The 16,284-nt window shown below is 42.7% G+C and overlaps 1 protein-coding gene across 1 annotated transcript in view; it reads left to right on the top strand.

Moving 5' to 3' along the window:
* The first annotated feature begins 350 nt into the window (after positions 1 to 350).
* LOC118659782 (CD2 associated protein) overlaps positions 351 to 16,284 on the top strand; it is a 107,793-nt gene continuing 91,859 nt past the window's right edge. Inside the window, exon 1 of the mRNA XM_036316174.1 lies at positions 351 to 773. Coding sequence (XP_036172067.1) covers positions 770 to 773 — 4 coding nt within the window. The 5' untranslated portion in view covers positions 351 to 769. The remainder of the gene's footprint in view (positions 774 to 16,284) is intronic.

Genomic DNA, 16,284 nt, shown 5'->3' with positions numbered 1-16,284 from the left:
TCATGAAGGAATTCTCTGCAGCTCCGCGTCGCCGCCGCGGAAAGTGGGGCAACCCAGGCGCCCTTTGCCTCCCAGCAAACTCTGTGTTCATCCGAGGCGCCCACCGAGCAACCCCCTCCCAGCGGGTCCCGGCTCGAGCGCGGAGGGTAAACCGCAGTCCCTCCGGCGGCCTCCGACATCCGCCCGCCGCACCTGGACGCGGGCGGCGCGCGACCTCCGGCCGTGACGTCACCGCACCTGGCACGGGCCGCGGGCGGGGTGGCGAGCCGGCACCCGGCGGGGCGGGAGGGCCTGGGAGTGCGAGGGAATCTCGCGAGATTTCCCTCCTCCCGGGCCCAGTTCCCGACACCTTCCCGGCCTCGGTCCGCGTCTCCACCTCAGTCTTCGGCGTCGCGCTCGCTTTGAACGGCGCGCACCGAAGGGGAGGCGCGGGGCGGGCTCTTGGGCTCGGCGGGTTGGAGCCAGCGGCCTAGAGGAGCCGGCCGGTCCCCTCCCCCTGCGGCTGCCACGCCGGGTGGGAAAGCCGCTGTGTGGGCGGGCGGGGGCGGGCCAGGCGCCAGGAGCCGCGGCCGCCGCCTCCCCCTCGCCGGCCGCGCCGACGGGACTGTCCGGGGAGCGCCGCGGGCTGATGGAGGCACCTCCTCGCCCCGCCTGAGCTCAGGAGGGGCAAGCGCGGGGCGCTGGGCCCGCCTCCGGCCGCCAGAGCGGCGGCGCGAGCAGCTGGAGGAGGAGCGGCGGCGCCGGGCTTCTCCCCGCGGGGGCCCCCAGCATGGGTAAGAAACGGGGTGCGCTCCCCACCGGCCGCCGGCCCGGCCCGGCCCATTCGGGAGGGCGGCGTCCCTGCTTGGTCCCGGCGCGGAAGGGACGGGGGGCGGCCAGCCCGAGCCCTCCTCCCTCCGCCCCTGCGCCCCGCCGGCCACCTTGCTCTCCCCGGGGAGAGGGGAGCCGGAGGGCTCGCGGGTGCGCCTCGCGCCCCCTCCCCGCCTCTTCCTGCGCAGGGAAAGGCGTGGGGGGCAGTGGGGCGCCCGGCCGCGCCTCCTCGCCCGCCACCCGCTTACTCAGCTCCCGCTGCCCTCTCTCCCCGGCCCCTTCCTCTCCCCCCACGGGGAAGGGTGATCGAAAAACCTGACAGAGTAGCACTTGCAACTGCTTTATCTCCCTCGAGGCTTTTAAAGAAGTTCATTTTGGGTGAGGAAAGGCAGTCCCCTCCGTGAGAAACTCGCCGGGGGTGCCTCGAGGACAGGGTGGGAGCTCGCGTATCGACTCCGTTCCTACCCAGGCGGGTCTGGGGGCATTTAAATATTAAATCCCCGAGGACCGGGTTGGGGTTTGGTAGGATTTCTGTGTGCAAACCCTTGGAGAAGCAGTTTCCTGTTTGGGAATGTAGACTTCCTTGCTAGAGGAGGGAAAAGTCCAAGGCCTCCTATGTTATTTACTGTTTTGCTTTTTAAAAGTTTTGTTGGGGAAAGTTAGGGAAAGCGGGGGAGGGGGGAGGGTGCAGCCGGGTGTGAGAGGGAGTGTTGCTGAGCCGCGGGACAGTTCTGCTGATAACCAAGTGCCGCGTAGGGCGAGACACGATCTCCCTCGGCGCGTTAAAAATCAAAAGCCGTTTGAAAGAGAGCTGCTTAAAAAAATTTAAAAAAAATCAAAGCGTGCTACCTTTTGAAGCCTGAGTTTGCGTCGCCATAAGGCACAAGCATGTGCTGCCAGCGTCACCTTGATTTTGGTCTTGGACAGTCGATGAGGAGGGTGCTAGCACTGCTTGTAGTTGAGCGGAGTTGGAAACTGCTGCTTCACACGGGCACGCTGTTAGCCTAAATGAATAATGTATGAAACCAACTAATGGGTTAGGAGCAGGGCATATGCAGAATCCTGCTGATGTGGCTCCTCCTGGCCCACACGTCGTTTTGTGGGAAATGCTTTAAGCATATAGTGTTTCTGGACAACTCGCCGTGCGCTTCTGTGTTTCCTGAGGCTGGTTTCACGTCCCGCCGCCTCCCGCTCACTTCCAGGTGACTTTTGCGCACAAAGTGCCCTTAACACTCCGAAACAGGAAAACCTTTGGTATTTCCAACTTGCAGATGAATTCCTTTCTGATTGATTGGTTTTGAGCTTATTGGGTAATCGAGGGATTGTTCCTTCAAGCACCAAATTGTAAAATCACTGTAATTGCTTTGAATGAAAATCAGACTAAAGTCAAGTATGTACTACTTTTCTGTCATTTGAGTGGGAGATGCAGAATGTAATTAATCTTCTTGATAACTTAGGGTCATTATTTCAGATCTGTCAGGTACTGTCTGTCATGCCTGGAGTTATCTTGTGGATTGTATATAGGAGTGTTGATCAGACTCCTTTGCATTTTGATGTTATTTAAGTACTTTTCTGCTTTGCTGTTGGGTGTGCTTGTCACTAAGATCAATGTCCCCCTTCCCAACTCTGTTTTCTCAAATTTTCTACACGTGTGGAGGTCCTGCTCATATTTCTAGTTCTGTATAAAGGAAATGAGTATCAATACTTGGGTATTGGAGTATCTATTTTGACTGTCCAGAGGTCTTTTCTTAGTGACTTTCTCATTGTGTTCTGGTTAGATGAGTTGCCAAATTATCTTGGTAAAGTGTGATTGTTGCGTACTTTCACTTTGACTACCCAGAATGTGTTTCTCGAAGGTTGATTTATTGGGGCATTTGTAATTAACTTTTGAAAGGTATTTGTCAGATATTTCCATATCTATGTATACTTTAAATTTATTGGTCCTGTAGTAATCATATTAAAATTATTAAAATCATTTAAAGGGAGTTTCCTCTTATAATAGAAATCTCATTTGCTTGGTTATCAGCAGTCTTTCTTTTTTTATTCCTCAGGAGTTAGGATTTTTTTACATTCTAAAAAGAGTGGAAGGGAGGGAGAGGGGGGAAAAGCGAGAGAAGGGAGGGAGAGAGAGAAACATTGATGTGACAGAGATATATCCACTGGCTGTCTTCCACATGCGCCTCCTACACACCCCAACTGGGGCGGGATAGGACCCGTAACCCAGGTACATGCTCTTGATGGGAAAGCGAACCCTTGGGTGTGCAAGCTGATGCTCTAACCATTGAACATGCCTACCAAGGCAGCAGTCTTTATTTCTTATGCTTTCAGATGACAGGTTAAAATATTTACATGGTATTTTATTTGGTTTTGTCACAAAATGAAAAAATCTTTAATTTCTTTGTTTTGAATTTTAAAGCATTTAATATAAAAATTATAGAACATGAAATGCTTTTAGTTCATTCCATATTGCCAATCAAAAGTACGTACAAGCCCTAGCACATGTGGCTCAGCTGGTTGAGCGTCATCCCACGCACCAAGATGCATGCGTCCAGGAAGCAGCAGATCGACGTTTTGCTCATGGAATTCTCTCTTTTTCCCTTCCCCTCTCTAAAATTAATAAAAACATATTTTAAAAAATAAAATAATGCCAGTGTTCTCAAAAAATTAAAAAAAGATAATACAGATGTGGGTTTTTTTTTTAAAAAAAAAAATACCTCCAAATTTTTATTGCTACGTAATCCAAATTTGTTATTTTTTTCTCCCCTCCTTAGTCATGGAACATTTTCCCCTATTAAATGTATTTTAAGTGTGATAACTGTTTAATTTTCTAACGTATATAAAGAAATGGTGTTTTGTCAAGGGCCTGAAGGTAGGCAAGGAAAGAGCTGTAATGATTCTTGATTTGGGTGAAAATAGGACAGAACTGCAAATCTGCTTCCTAGGTAAACTGGTAAAGCAAGTTGTGAGAGATCTGAAAGTTTTAGTTTGTGTTCTGAAAAGAAAGGGTGACTAAAACCCAATATATGACTGAAAGTTAGGTAAATTGGGTAATCATGATGATGGAGCTATGACTTGCTTAGTTGTAGAGTTTGATATCCACTACTGCTAGGCAGATTGACCTCAAATAGAACTTGTCTTTTTAGGTGGGGGAGAAAACTGGTCTGGGAAGTCTGGATGGAGGTTCGTCCATATCTACAGTCAGCTTGTCAGCATGAGGGATATGTGTAGCAAAAGGTAGTGTGTAGACAGATAGATGGAGTAGGGCAGCTTGGTGTGAGTGTGGGATGGTTGTTGGTAGCAGTTCAGATTGGCATCTTGGGGGAAAGGGAAGGATGTGGGGTTTGATAGTATGTAGGCCTTGAAGACTCCTAGCCATAGGGAAGCGAAACCAGAGAGAGTCTAGGTTTCTTGTGAGAGATACAAGGTAGATATTTGTTTCCAGGATGAGCTTGGTTATTGGAATTATTTAAGACTTGAGGCCCAATGCACGAATTTGTGCACCAGTGGGGTCCCTTGGCCTGGCCTGCGGGATTGGGCCGAAACCGGGTCTCCAACATCCCCCAAGGGGTCCGGGATTGTGAGAGGGCGCAGGCCAGACTGAGGAACTCCACTGGTGCACGAGTAGGGCCGGAGATGGACGCAGGAGGTTGGCCAATCAGGGAGGGACCGTGGAAGGGCTCCACGGCATTTCCGGCCTGTCTCGCTCAGTCCCAATCAGCCAGACCCCAGCAGCAAGCTAACCTACCAACCAGAAAGTCTGCCCCCTGGTGGTCAGTGCATGTCATAGTGAGCGGTTGAGCGGCCTTAGCATATTATGCTTTGATTAGTTGACTGGACAACTGGACGCTTAGCATATTAGGCTTTTATTATAAAGGATGAGCCAAGCAGTAAAACTGACAGGATGTTGGACTCCTGTATTTTTTGTTTTGGGACCACATTAGTTGTCTATATTAGTAGTTGGATGTATAAACATGATATAAATGGTGCTAGATAAGTGAAATGAGATCATCTTTTATCTCAATGTTTGAGGATATTCCCTGGTCACAATTTAGCATTCCCTTTGTTCATTTGGTCCCAGGGATTTAATGCCTGCTTTTTTTTTTGCTGCTATCTCTTCACATGAGTCAACTCCTTTCAGACCCAGTGCAAAGCAGATTACAAAGTTTCAGCATACCCTTCAGTTTCAGAAGTAAGCTCGCAATTTTTAATAGTGTCAAGTATTCGTAACTGCCAACATAATAAACAAGCAAGGAAGCATAAGAAACTTGAAAGTACTAATTGTTGGTCCCTTGTTTTCACTGAAGTGGTGTTGAACGGGTATTGGAAAGACCTTCTTGCTTTTTGTTGTTTTTTTTTGTTTTTGGTAGTCTGTACTTGTCCTTTTCAGTCCTCCTTTGCACTTCCCCACATCATTTCATCCAGCTTTCTTTAGGTTTATGTTAGATTTTAAACTTAATAGAGTAATTTATTACCATTATTAAGCAGATAGAATCTCTTTCATCATCTTACTAGGGCTTCTCTGACCTGAGACCTTGCTATATGTAATACTTTCATTTTTCAGTCATAATTTTGGCTTTTAGCCCAAGTGAGGTAGGCATTTTTCTCTGGGCTCCTAAATGTTTCTTTCTTTGGAGTAAATTGACATTACTTCTGTTTTGTTTTGGATTTTGTTTTAGTTTCTGAAGGTCTCAGGTGCCTGGATGTTCCACTCTCTCACCGTTTTCATTCAGCTAAAAACATACTTACTAGTTGTTTGTATTTAAAGAAGCTATTACTCTAAGAAGAAACTCTCCTTTAAAAAAAGTCATTATTCTAAATTTATATCTAGCCTAAGATGTTGATCTAATGTCAGATATGGCAGTGTTATGGATTCATTCTTTCCTAAACCTACTTGTGCTGTGTCAGTCCTTCCCAATGCCTCCAAGTAGACTTGCATCTCATAATCTTTCAAATTTTTTATACTTTGTTAAACATACCATCATGGTCTCATTCTGTTTCTCAACTAATTTATAAGACAGATGACTAAGATGGGATCCTTAATTTCAGTGTCTGTTTTAGTGCCACTTAGTTCAGGTTCTTTTGATGGTTCAGTGTTCAGGTAATTGCAAGAGACTGTGTGGCATCTAACCACTGGGAGTTTCTAGTAGAAAAATACTTTACTAGTAAGCATAGTAACAGTAACAAACAGTTACCACCAACATTAAGAGAAAGTTTCTGTCACATCATTAAGGAAAGGAGCGTTAGATGAGAGATTAATGAAGATGAATTTGTGTTATTATGAGCAATGTGATTAATGCCATGCTAGACATTAAGGGAATTAGGACCAATTTAAGTTTTTGGTGCATCAAATGTTTACAGAAGTATTAGGGGTTGGGTATATTATTAGAATCATCTAGATTAAAAAAAAAAATTCCACAACCCCTGAAAACTGGTATAAATGCTCTTGCCTCCCCTTCCCTCCATTTGTTGATGAGTGTCATGAATGTGTGGGGATAGTTTACAGTGTTGAGATAGGAATAAAACTTAACAGGTGAATCATTAGAAATCCAAACAAGAGAGGAAATATATAGTACATTAAAAGAACATATGCCAAGAGATATGTTAAAATGTACTAGGAGTAATATAAAGAAGATGAAGATATAGATTCCTACATTGGAAGATAAGCAAGATTTGTTCATCTCTCTCTTTAGTTTGACCAGGCACATAGTGAGTACTTGGCATAGCCAATATATATATTTTTTCTACTCCTGTCATTGAGTCCTTAGAGTAAAGCATACTTTCAGTTGAACTGATGATGTCTTTAAGATCCTTGTACTTAACTATTCAAACTGTCTTAACTTTCTTAGTATCCATCAGTGCCCCAGAACGGAAGCAAAAAATTTACCCAACATCTAGACTGATTTTATTAACTATAACAGTGTCATTCCTAGAGTATTTATTTATCATGATCATTATAATAATCAAGTGCCAAATTATTTGTTTTGGATTATAAGTTTAGAAGTTTGTATATTTGTGAAATTAAGACTACATATTCATAATGTTTTTAGGAAACATTTAAAGTTGGTCTTTCAAATGTATAATCTTTCTGTATTTTGTAACTTAATTTATTGAGAACTGTGTTTTGCTGATATCAAAGTTTTTGTATTAGATTTCCATTAAAATTCCTGCTCTGCTGCAGTGGGTTGTACTCTGATGAGTATTTTATCTTGCTGTATTGGAGTGTGTATGTGTGTTTGTGCACTTGTGCATGTGTGCGCACTATTTAAGATGAAGATTCCATTTTACTTATCTACTAATTAGACCATTCTTATCAAGCACACTTTCTGAAGCAATTTAAGAAAATTACCTTAAATAATGAAAATAGGTCTGTTGACAGTTCAGAATTTTCAGAATGAATATCAAATGGAAATGTAAAACCTTTGCCATGAAAATTTCCTAAATTTCTTATATAATAAAAGCCTAATATGTTAAGTGTCCGACTGTTCATTCGACCAGTCGCTATGACAGGCACTGATCACCAGGGGGCAGATGCTCTCACTGGTAGGTTAGCTTGCTGCTGGGGTCCGGCTGATTGGGACTGGGTGAGACGGGCCGGACACGCCCTGGAGCTCTCCTGTGCCCTCTCGAAATCTGGGACCCCTTGGGGGATGTCAGCTGGTTCAGGCCTGATTTCCATAGGCCAGGTTGAGGGACCCCGTGGTGCACGAATCCATGCACTGGGCCTCTAGTATTCTATAAAATTCAGTTGAACTTATTTATTTTTAAATTTTATTTTTTAAAATTTTTAAATATTCAACACAAAATAATCCCTCCAACTTTACTGAGGTGATTGACCATGTCCACAACGAAATCCTGGAATTTGGTTGCTAACCCAGCACCAGCCTCAGCTTCCTTGTTAGCATCAGCAGGCACAGCACTCCTTCTATAGTCTGTAGGTGTCTCTCTTGGCTTCCTCTCCTGTGACTCTAGCAGGTTGCATGCCCTCCAGACCTTTGGGTCTTGGCGGGTCAGTCTTAGGCCAGCTAGAGGCAAAGTGGCAGGCAAAATTTCAGGGGGCAGGTGGAGATAACCAGGGAGATACTGGATACCCTAATTGGTAAGGTAGCAGTAATAATGTCTCCAGGCAAACTTTGTGATTTGAGAGACTGCATGACCTTCATGACATGAAGATTAGGCACATTGTTGTCTGCAAGCTGGGAGTATTTAAGCATGTGAACATCATTCTTCACCACCGTCACTTCCTCCTTAAAAAGGAGTTCATAGCCCTAGCCAGTTTGGCTCAGTGGATAGAGTGTCGGCCTGTGCACTGAAGGGTCCTGGGTTCGATTCTGGTCAAGGGCACGTAGCTTGGTTGCAGGCTTCTCCCCAGCCCAGCCCTGGTTAGGGTGTGTGCAGGAATCAACCAATTGATGTGTTTCTCTCACATTGATATTTCTCTCTGTCTTTCTCTCTTCCACTCTCCCTAAAAATCAATGGAAAAATACCCTCAGGTGAGGGTTAAAAAAAATAAAAAATAATATAAAATAAATATATTTTTTTAAAAAAAGGAGTTCATAAATGGCAATCTGGTTTTTTTGGGCATTAACATCACAATGACTGTAGTATCTGGTGCCAGAGCTGGAAAGAAAGGGACCAAAACCCAGTTGAATTTATAATTTAGAAGCTCATAATTTAAAGCCAAAATAAAAACTCTTTTTTTTAAAAAAAAAATATATTTTTTTTATTTCAGAGGAAGGGAGAGGGAGAGAGACATAGAAACATCAATGATGAGAGAGAATCATTGATAGGCTGCCTCCTGCACTGGGGATTGAGCCCTGCAACCAGGCATGTACCCTGACCAGGAATTGGGAATCCGTGACTACCGGGAGCCGGTCCATGCTTGCTGTTTCAAGGGACCTGGCATATATGGCATACTGTTCTTAATATGTTTGCTCACCTTCTTGGCACTATGTGTTTTAACCAAGGTCTCTGAGAAAGGTTGTTTCCCCAGGTAGGGATTTTCCCCTGAAGTTAGGGAGGGAATAAAACCTCTTAACTAAGTGCCAGGTGGGTAATTAATCACTTTAACTACGAACAATCATGCTTAAGCTACATAATCTTTACTCCCTGGAATGGAGATAAGAAATGCCCTAACCTTTGAAATAGAGATTGATAGGATTGGAATCAACTGGTATAAATACAGATGTAAGAAGACAGAACCAAGAGAGACAGAACCTAGGCACAGAACCTACACAGAACGTTCTCTAGAGACAGAAGAACTTCGCTGGAGAGAACATGGCAAAAGTTCCTGGACAGAAACTGGCCTCAGAACCTAGAGACAGAACCTAGCGAGAGAACATGGCAAAAGATCCTGGACTGAACCTGACTACAGAAATTGGCAAGAGAACCTGACTAGAACCTGGTAACTGAACCTGGCTTGAGAACCTAGCGAGGGAACTTGGCTACAGAACCTGGCTGGAGAACCTGGAGAACCTGGCTGGAGAACCTAGCAAGACAACATGGACACAGAACCTGGCTGGAGATCCTAACCAGAACTTCACTGGAGATCCTGACCGGAACTTGGCTAGAGATCCTGGCTAGGCTGCTGATCAACTGAACGCTGTCTCCGTGTCATTCCTTCTTCGCCAACTCCGTCCACACCTTTGGGGACCCCTGGACCCGCTGGGGTTGGACCCCGGCACGTGACCATAGGTCAGCGTTCAACCACTGAGCCATGCCAACCAGGCTAAAATAAAAACTCTTGTTATTCTCTTCCTTTCATATGTACTGACCTTACTTGCCCTGAACTAATTGATGCCAGAAACTACATCACTTTTTTTATTCTACTTAAAAAATTTGTTAACACCCTTAATAAGTAACAGAAAATTTGGAGGCTACTATGTGTTCACTACGTCAATAGTACTTTCACTAAGTTCAATAGTACTTTAATTTGGAATAGTTGGGGAGAGGGGGGTCAATCTAATGAACAATACAAAATTTAAATATATTGAAATATGTCCACCTAAACCAGATTAACAGAATGCTGCCTAAATGGAGTTCCTGTTTCAAGTTGGTGGCTGAGGTCTATCATTTTAAAAAGAAACTCTTTAATCCTTTCTGTCTGACTCATTGTGGCTCTTACTAATAAGTCCCTTTGGTAGAAAATCAATGATCTGGGATATTAAGCATCTTGTCAGGTGGATCTGCTGATTGCCTACTCCATGTACTAGTATGTTACATTGATGTTACATACTTCTAGTAAATAAAGTGAAAATTACTTATTTTATAGATGAGATATTTCTATATGACTTTTATTATGTCAAACAAATTTAGGCATTAAGAACTAATTTGCTTAAAAATGTTTGTCTAATGCCCTAACCAGTTTGGCTCAGTGGATAGAGTGTCGGCCTGTGGACTGAAGGGTCCGAGGTTTGATTCCTGTCAAGGGCATGTACCTCAGTTGTGGGCACATCCCCAGTAGGGGGTGTGTAGGAGGCAGCTGATTGATATTTGTCTTTCATCGATGTTTCTGACTCTATCCCTTTCCCTTCCTCTCTGTAAAAAATCGATTAAATATATTTTTAAGAAGTTTGTCTAATAACTTGAACAATGTTCGTTGAACTGTAAAATTATACTATCTTCATTGGTTGCTGCAAAGCAAGTGTACATATGTTCTCTGAAGTATACTGAATTGAAAAATTACATACCAATAAATTTGCTAGTAGCTATGTTAAAAAACAAAAAGGAAGAGAAACCAAGATGACGGCATAGGTAAACACCGGAGATTGCTGCCTCGCACAACCACTTCAAAAATACAACTAAAAGACGGAACGGACATCATCCAGAATCACAGGAAGGCTGGCTGAGTGGAAATTCTACAACTAGAAGGAAAGAGAAAAGCATACCGAGACTCAGAGGAGGTGCGGTGCGGAAGTAAAATACTAAGGTGCGGAGGTGCATGCGGAGCGGGCTGGCGACTGAGGGCGCGGTTGTCGTTTTCAATCGGGAGGGATTCTCAGGCTCTGAGCTCCAGTTCTGGGTGAGTCTCTGGGGACCCAGACTCATATGGGAGAAGCGGGACTGTCTGGCATCAGTTGGAACTCGAGGGCAGCTTTCTCTTGGAGGGGCTAGCAGCGATTGCCAAGACACTGAGAAGTGGAGCCTCTGAGAGCAGCCATAACTGCTAGCCCTGCCCTGTTGATACCATGGAACCCCCCCCCCCCCCCCGCCCAAGCCCTGCAGGGAGGCTTTTGCTGGATAGCCTCAGGCAGAGGCTAGATTAGCACCTCCCTAGAGAGCCAGGAGCCAGTGTACCCAGAGGTCAGAGTGGGACCATCCAGTTTCCAGCTCCGTGGAACCATAAAGGACACACTCAGGGGGCAGACTCAGTGAGCACCAAAGCCCCATTAAAGCAAGTCTTGCCCCGGAGGGGTGTCTCCAGCACAGAAGTTCTCCCACTGAAGACACAGCTGATTCTCACAGCCAATTGGCCTGGAGGTCAAATCCTCCCAGTGATACCTATAACAATGAAGGTTTAACTACAACAAGACTGTGCACAAAGACCATAAGGGGGTGCACCAAGAGTGTCCTCCTCAGGTAATTGGGGAGGCTGAACCACTGGGCCCTAGAGGACACTTAGCACAGAAAACCACTTTATCAACACATGGAAGCATAAAAAATGCGGAGACAAAGGAAAAGGACACAAATGACAGAAATGGAGGAAAGCAAACTACTGGATATAGAGTTCAAAACCACACTTTTAAGGTTTTTCAAGAATTTTCTAGAAACCGCCGATAAACTTAATGAGACCTTCAAGAAATCTAATGAGACCCTTGAGGTTGTGATAAAGGACCAACTAGAAATTAAGCATACACTGACTGAAATAAATATTATACAGACTCCCAACACCAGACTAGAGGATTGCAAGAATCAAGTCAACGATTTGAAATATGAAGAAGCAAAAACCACCCAACCGGAAAAGCAAAATGAAAAAAGAATCCAAAAATACGAAGATAGTGTAAGGAGCCTATGGGACAGCTTCAAGTGTACCAACAGCAGAATTATAGGGGTGCCAGAAGAAGAGAGAGAGCAAGATTTTGAAAACCTATTTGAAGAAATCATGACAGAAAACTTCCCCTACCTGGTGAGAGAAATAGACTTACAAGTCCAGGAAGTGCAGAGAACCCCAAACACAAGGAATCCAAAGAGGACCACACCAAGACACATCATAATTAAAATGCCAAGAGCAAAAGACAAAGAGAGAATCTTAAAAGCAGCAAGAGAAAGAAACTTAGTTACCTATAAGGGAGTACCCATACGAATGTCAGCTGATTTCTCAACAGAAACCTTGTAGGCCAGAAGGGAGTGGCAAAAAATATTCAAAGTGATGAATGCCAAGAACCTACAACCAAGATTACTTTATCCAGCAAAGCTATTGTTCAGAATTGAAGGTCAGATAAAGAGCTTCACAGATAAGAAAAAGCTAAAGGAGTTCATCACCACCAAACCAGTATTATATGAAATGCTGAAAGGTATCCTTTAAGAAGAAGAAGAAGAAAAAGGTAAAGATACAAATTATGAGCAACAAATACACATCTATCAACAAGTGAATCTGAAAATCAAGTGAATAATCTGATGAACAGAATGAACTGGTGATTATAATAGAATCAGGGGCATAGAAAGGGAGTGGACTGAGTATTCTGTGGGGGGAAAGGGGTGAGAGGGGGATGCGGGAAGAGACTGGACAAAAATCGTGCACCTATGGATGAGGACAGTGGGTGGGGAGTGAGGGAGGAGGGTGAGGTGGGAACTGGGTGGAGGGGAGTTATGGGGGGAAAAAGAGGAACAACTAATAATCTGAACAATAAAAATTTAATTAATCAAAAAAAATTAAAAAAAACACAAAAAGGAATAGTTGAAATTAATACATTATTTCAAAATTATGTAATACGTTATTAATGAGATAGTGTACTTTTTTCCCCTGGTTTTGAAATCTGTTGTGTATTTTATAAAACATCTTTGTTTGGACTATTCACAATTCAGGTGCTCAGTAAACACCTGTGCTGGTGGTTACCAGCTGGACAGTGCAGTTTTAGTTTTAGAATGTAAACTTTATAGATTTGTTGTGAATCTAAGGAGCATATGTGAAAATATTTTTAAAGTATTAAACAACTTTAAATTATAAGGAATTGTACTGTTTTAGGGTTTGTTAATGATAAGTCATTTTTGTCCTTGTTTGATTCTGTATTAGATATTAATGATAATTTATTATCATTAAATAGCAAGTATATTTTCTAATGGAAAAAATATTCAATTTAGTGTATTACATATAATAGGCCTGGAGTTTATTTCATTCTGTTTTCTAAATAAAATGTGGTTTTGGGCACTTGGCCTACTTGTGTGAGAGAATTTGAGGCCTTTGAATGGCATTTGGATTGTTACTTGAAAGTGTAATTTGGCCTTAATAATAAGAGAGCTGTTCTTTTAGTTTAGAATGCTTATCTTTAGAAATAAGTAAGGTTAAGAGTCACATTTTACAAATAAATGAATGCTGTTGGTCAAAAGCTCAAAAGGAGAACACAAATAATTATTGGGGATATGTTAGTCCTCAGAAATGATATGGAGAAAACATGTCAGAAGCCTGTCAGTTTTAAACATAAAATTTTGGCCCAACCAGCATGGCTCAGTGGTTGAGCATTGACCTATGACCCAGGAGGTCATGGTTCGATTTCGGTCAGGATAAATGCCCAGGTTGTGGGCTTGATCCCCAGTGTGGGGTGTTCAGGAAGCAGCAGATCCATGATTCTCTCTCATCATTGATGTTTCTCTCCCTCTCCCTACCTCTCTCTAAAATCAATAAAAATATATTTAAAATTTTTTGAACAGATCTTTGTGATGGAATTGTTATGGCTAAAGGGATTGTATCTTTTATTAGCTTTTCAGTGAGTTCTATGATAAGAAAAATTCTGAATGACTGTTAATAGCTATTACATGATTTTTCCCCCACAATCAAACATTTCTACTTCTTTTTAATCAGTCATATCCCACATTAATTGCTTTTTGCCAGGAAAATAGTTAGAATTTTATTTTGTTAGTAAATACTTTGGTTTAAATTTGGTGAAGTTTCTTAAAGTCTTTATATATCCATCAGCAAAGACAAAAGCACTCAAAATAAAAAGGTAGGCAAGATCCTTAAAGAACTTCTATTAATATTTCTTTCATGGCAGGTCTGGCAATGAATTCTTGTTTTTGTTTGAGAAAAAATGTTTATTTCTCTTTCACTTTTGAAGGCTAATTTCGCTGGAAATAGAATTCTAAGTTTGTAGTTATTTTTCTTTCAATGTTTTAAATAGTTTACTTCACTCCCTTTTTGCTTGAGTGTCTGAAGAGAAAGAAGCTGATGGAATTTTAAAAAAATATATTTTATTGATTTTTTACAGAGAGGAAGGGAGAGGGATAGAGAGTTAGAAACATCAATGATAAACATAGATCAGCTGCTTCCTGCACACCCCCCTAATGGGGATGTGCCCGCAACCAAGGTACATGCCCTTGACCGGAATCGATCCTGGGACCCTTCAGTCTGCAGGCAGATACTCTATCCACTGAGCCAAACCCGTTAGGGCTGGAATTCTTATCCTTGTTCATCTCTAGGCTTTTATCTTGTGGTTTCTTTCAAGATTTTCTCTGTCTTGGGTTTTCTGTAGTTTGAATATGGTATGCATAGGTGTAGACTTTCCTGCATTTATCCTCTTTTGTGTTCTCTGAGCTTCCTGGATATGTAGCTTGGTGTATGTTATTAATTGTGGAAATTTTTCTGGTATTCCAATTACAGATATGTTACATTTTTTGAAATTACTTTACAGTTCTTGGATGTTCTGTTGTTTTTTTGCTATTGTAGTTGTTTGTTTTTTTAATTATTTTTTTCTCTTTGCATTTTTTTGGGAAATTTCTATTGGCCTATCTTCAAGCTTACTGATTCTGTCCATGGCAGTGTCTAGTCTGCTGTTGAACCTACCAATGGCATCCTTTATTTCTGTTACAGACTTTTTGATTTCTTGTATTTCCTCGTGATTATTCATCTGCTTACCTTACTAACTGTGCTTGCATATTGTTGTTTTTTCCATTATCACTAGTAACATATTAGCATAGTTATTTTACATTCCCTGTCTGGCCCTGGATGGTGTGGCTCAGTTGGTTGAGTGTCGTCCTCTGCACCAAGAGGCCGCTGGTTTGATGTCTGGTCAAGACACATTCCCAGGTTTGGGGTTCGATCCCCAGTAGGGGGCGTGCAAGAGGCAGCTGATAGATGTTTCTCTCTCATTGATTTTTTCTCTCTCTCTTTCCCTTCCTCTCTCTAAAATCAACAAAAACATATTTAAAAAATAATAAATACCCTGTCTCATTCCAAAAATATTTGAGTTCAGCTCTGATGCTTACTTTGCATTTGTGTCTTTTCTTGCCTTTTAAAAGCATGATGTGGCACAACCAGTATGGCTCAGTGGTTGAGTGTCTACCTCTGAACCAGGAGGTCACGGTTCGATCCTTGTCAGGTCACATGCCCAGGTTGTGGGTTCGATCCCCAGTGTGGGGCGTGCAGGAGGCAGCCAAACAATGATTCTCTTTCATCATTGATGTTTCTATCTCTCTCTCTCCCCTCTCCCTTCCTCTGAATTCAATAAAAAATAAATAAAAGCATGATGTAATTTTTTTTGTTGTTGACAGTTGGACATGATGTATTAGGCAATAGGAGCTGAGGTAAATAAGTTTTTAGTGTAAGGGTTTATATTAATCTAGCTAGGGATTGTATTTTTTTTTTTTTAAATGTATTTTTATTGATTTCAGAGAGGAGGGGAGAGGGAGAGAGAGATAGAAACATCAGTGATGAGAGAGAATCATTGATTGGTTGCCTCCTACACACCTCCTACTGGGGATCGAGCCTGCAACCTGGGCATGTGCCCTTGACTGGAATCGAACCTGGGACCCTTCAGCCCACAGGCCGATGCTCTATCCACTGAGCCAAACCAGCTAGGGCGGGATTGTATTTTGTTTAATATTTGCTCTAGCTGTAAGTGCCAGAGGCTTCAGATTCTTTTAGTGTCCTTGTTGTTGTCTCTCTTAATGTATTTGGGTTTCCCTAAGAACTCTTTCTAGATAGTATTTGCACTGTGCAGCTCTTTCAGCATTAATTAACTCTTATACTGGAGCTCCATTGGTGTGGTGGTAAGGTGTAGGAGAGAGGAAGCATCCTATAATCTTAGAATTAAATCTTAAACTTAGTGGATCTCTGTCCTGGGACTGTGACCATTATAAGCCTTTCTTAGTTGTTGTCTTTCCCTCCACCCCCAACACAGAAGAGAAGGGACTGGAATCTGAGAAATGCCCTTTCCACAGGTAGGGTAAGTCCCTGATAAGGTCATTTCCTTGGAGTGTAGGTCTTTGTTATGGAGAATGCTCTGGTTCTTGGTTATTTCACAGTGATTACTTTTTCCTTCCCCT

This window comes from Myotis myotis, unplaced genomic scaffold (assembly GCF_014108235.1).
Source record: "Myotis myotis isolate mMyoMyo1 unplaced genomic scaffold, mMyoMyo1.p scaffold_m19_p_7, whole genome shotgun sequence".
Taxonomy (NCBI): Eukaryota; Metazoa; Chordata; class Mammalia; order Chiroptera; family Vespertilionidae; genus Myotis; species Myotis myotis.
Note: the sequence above shows the minus strand (reverse complement) of the source record. Positions and strands in the feature narration are given on the sequence as shown.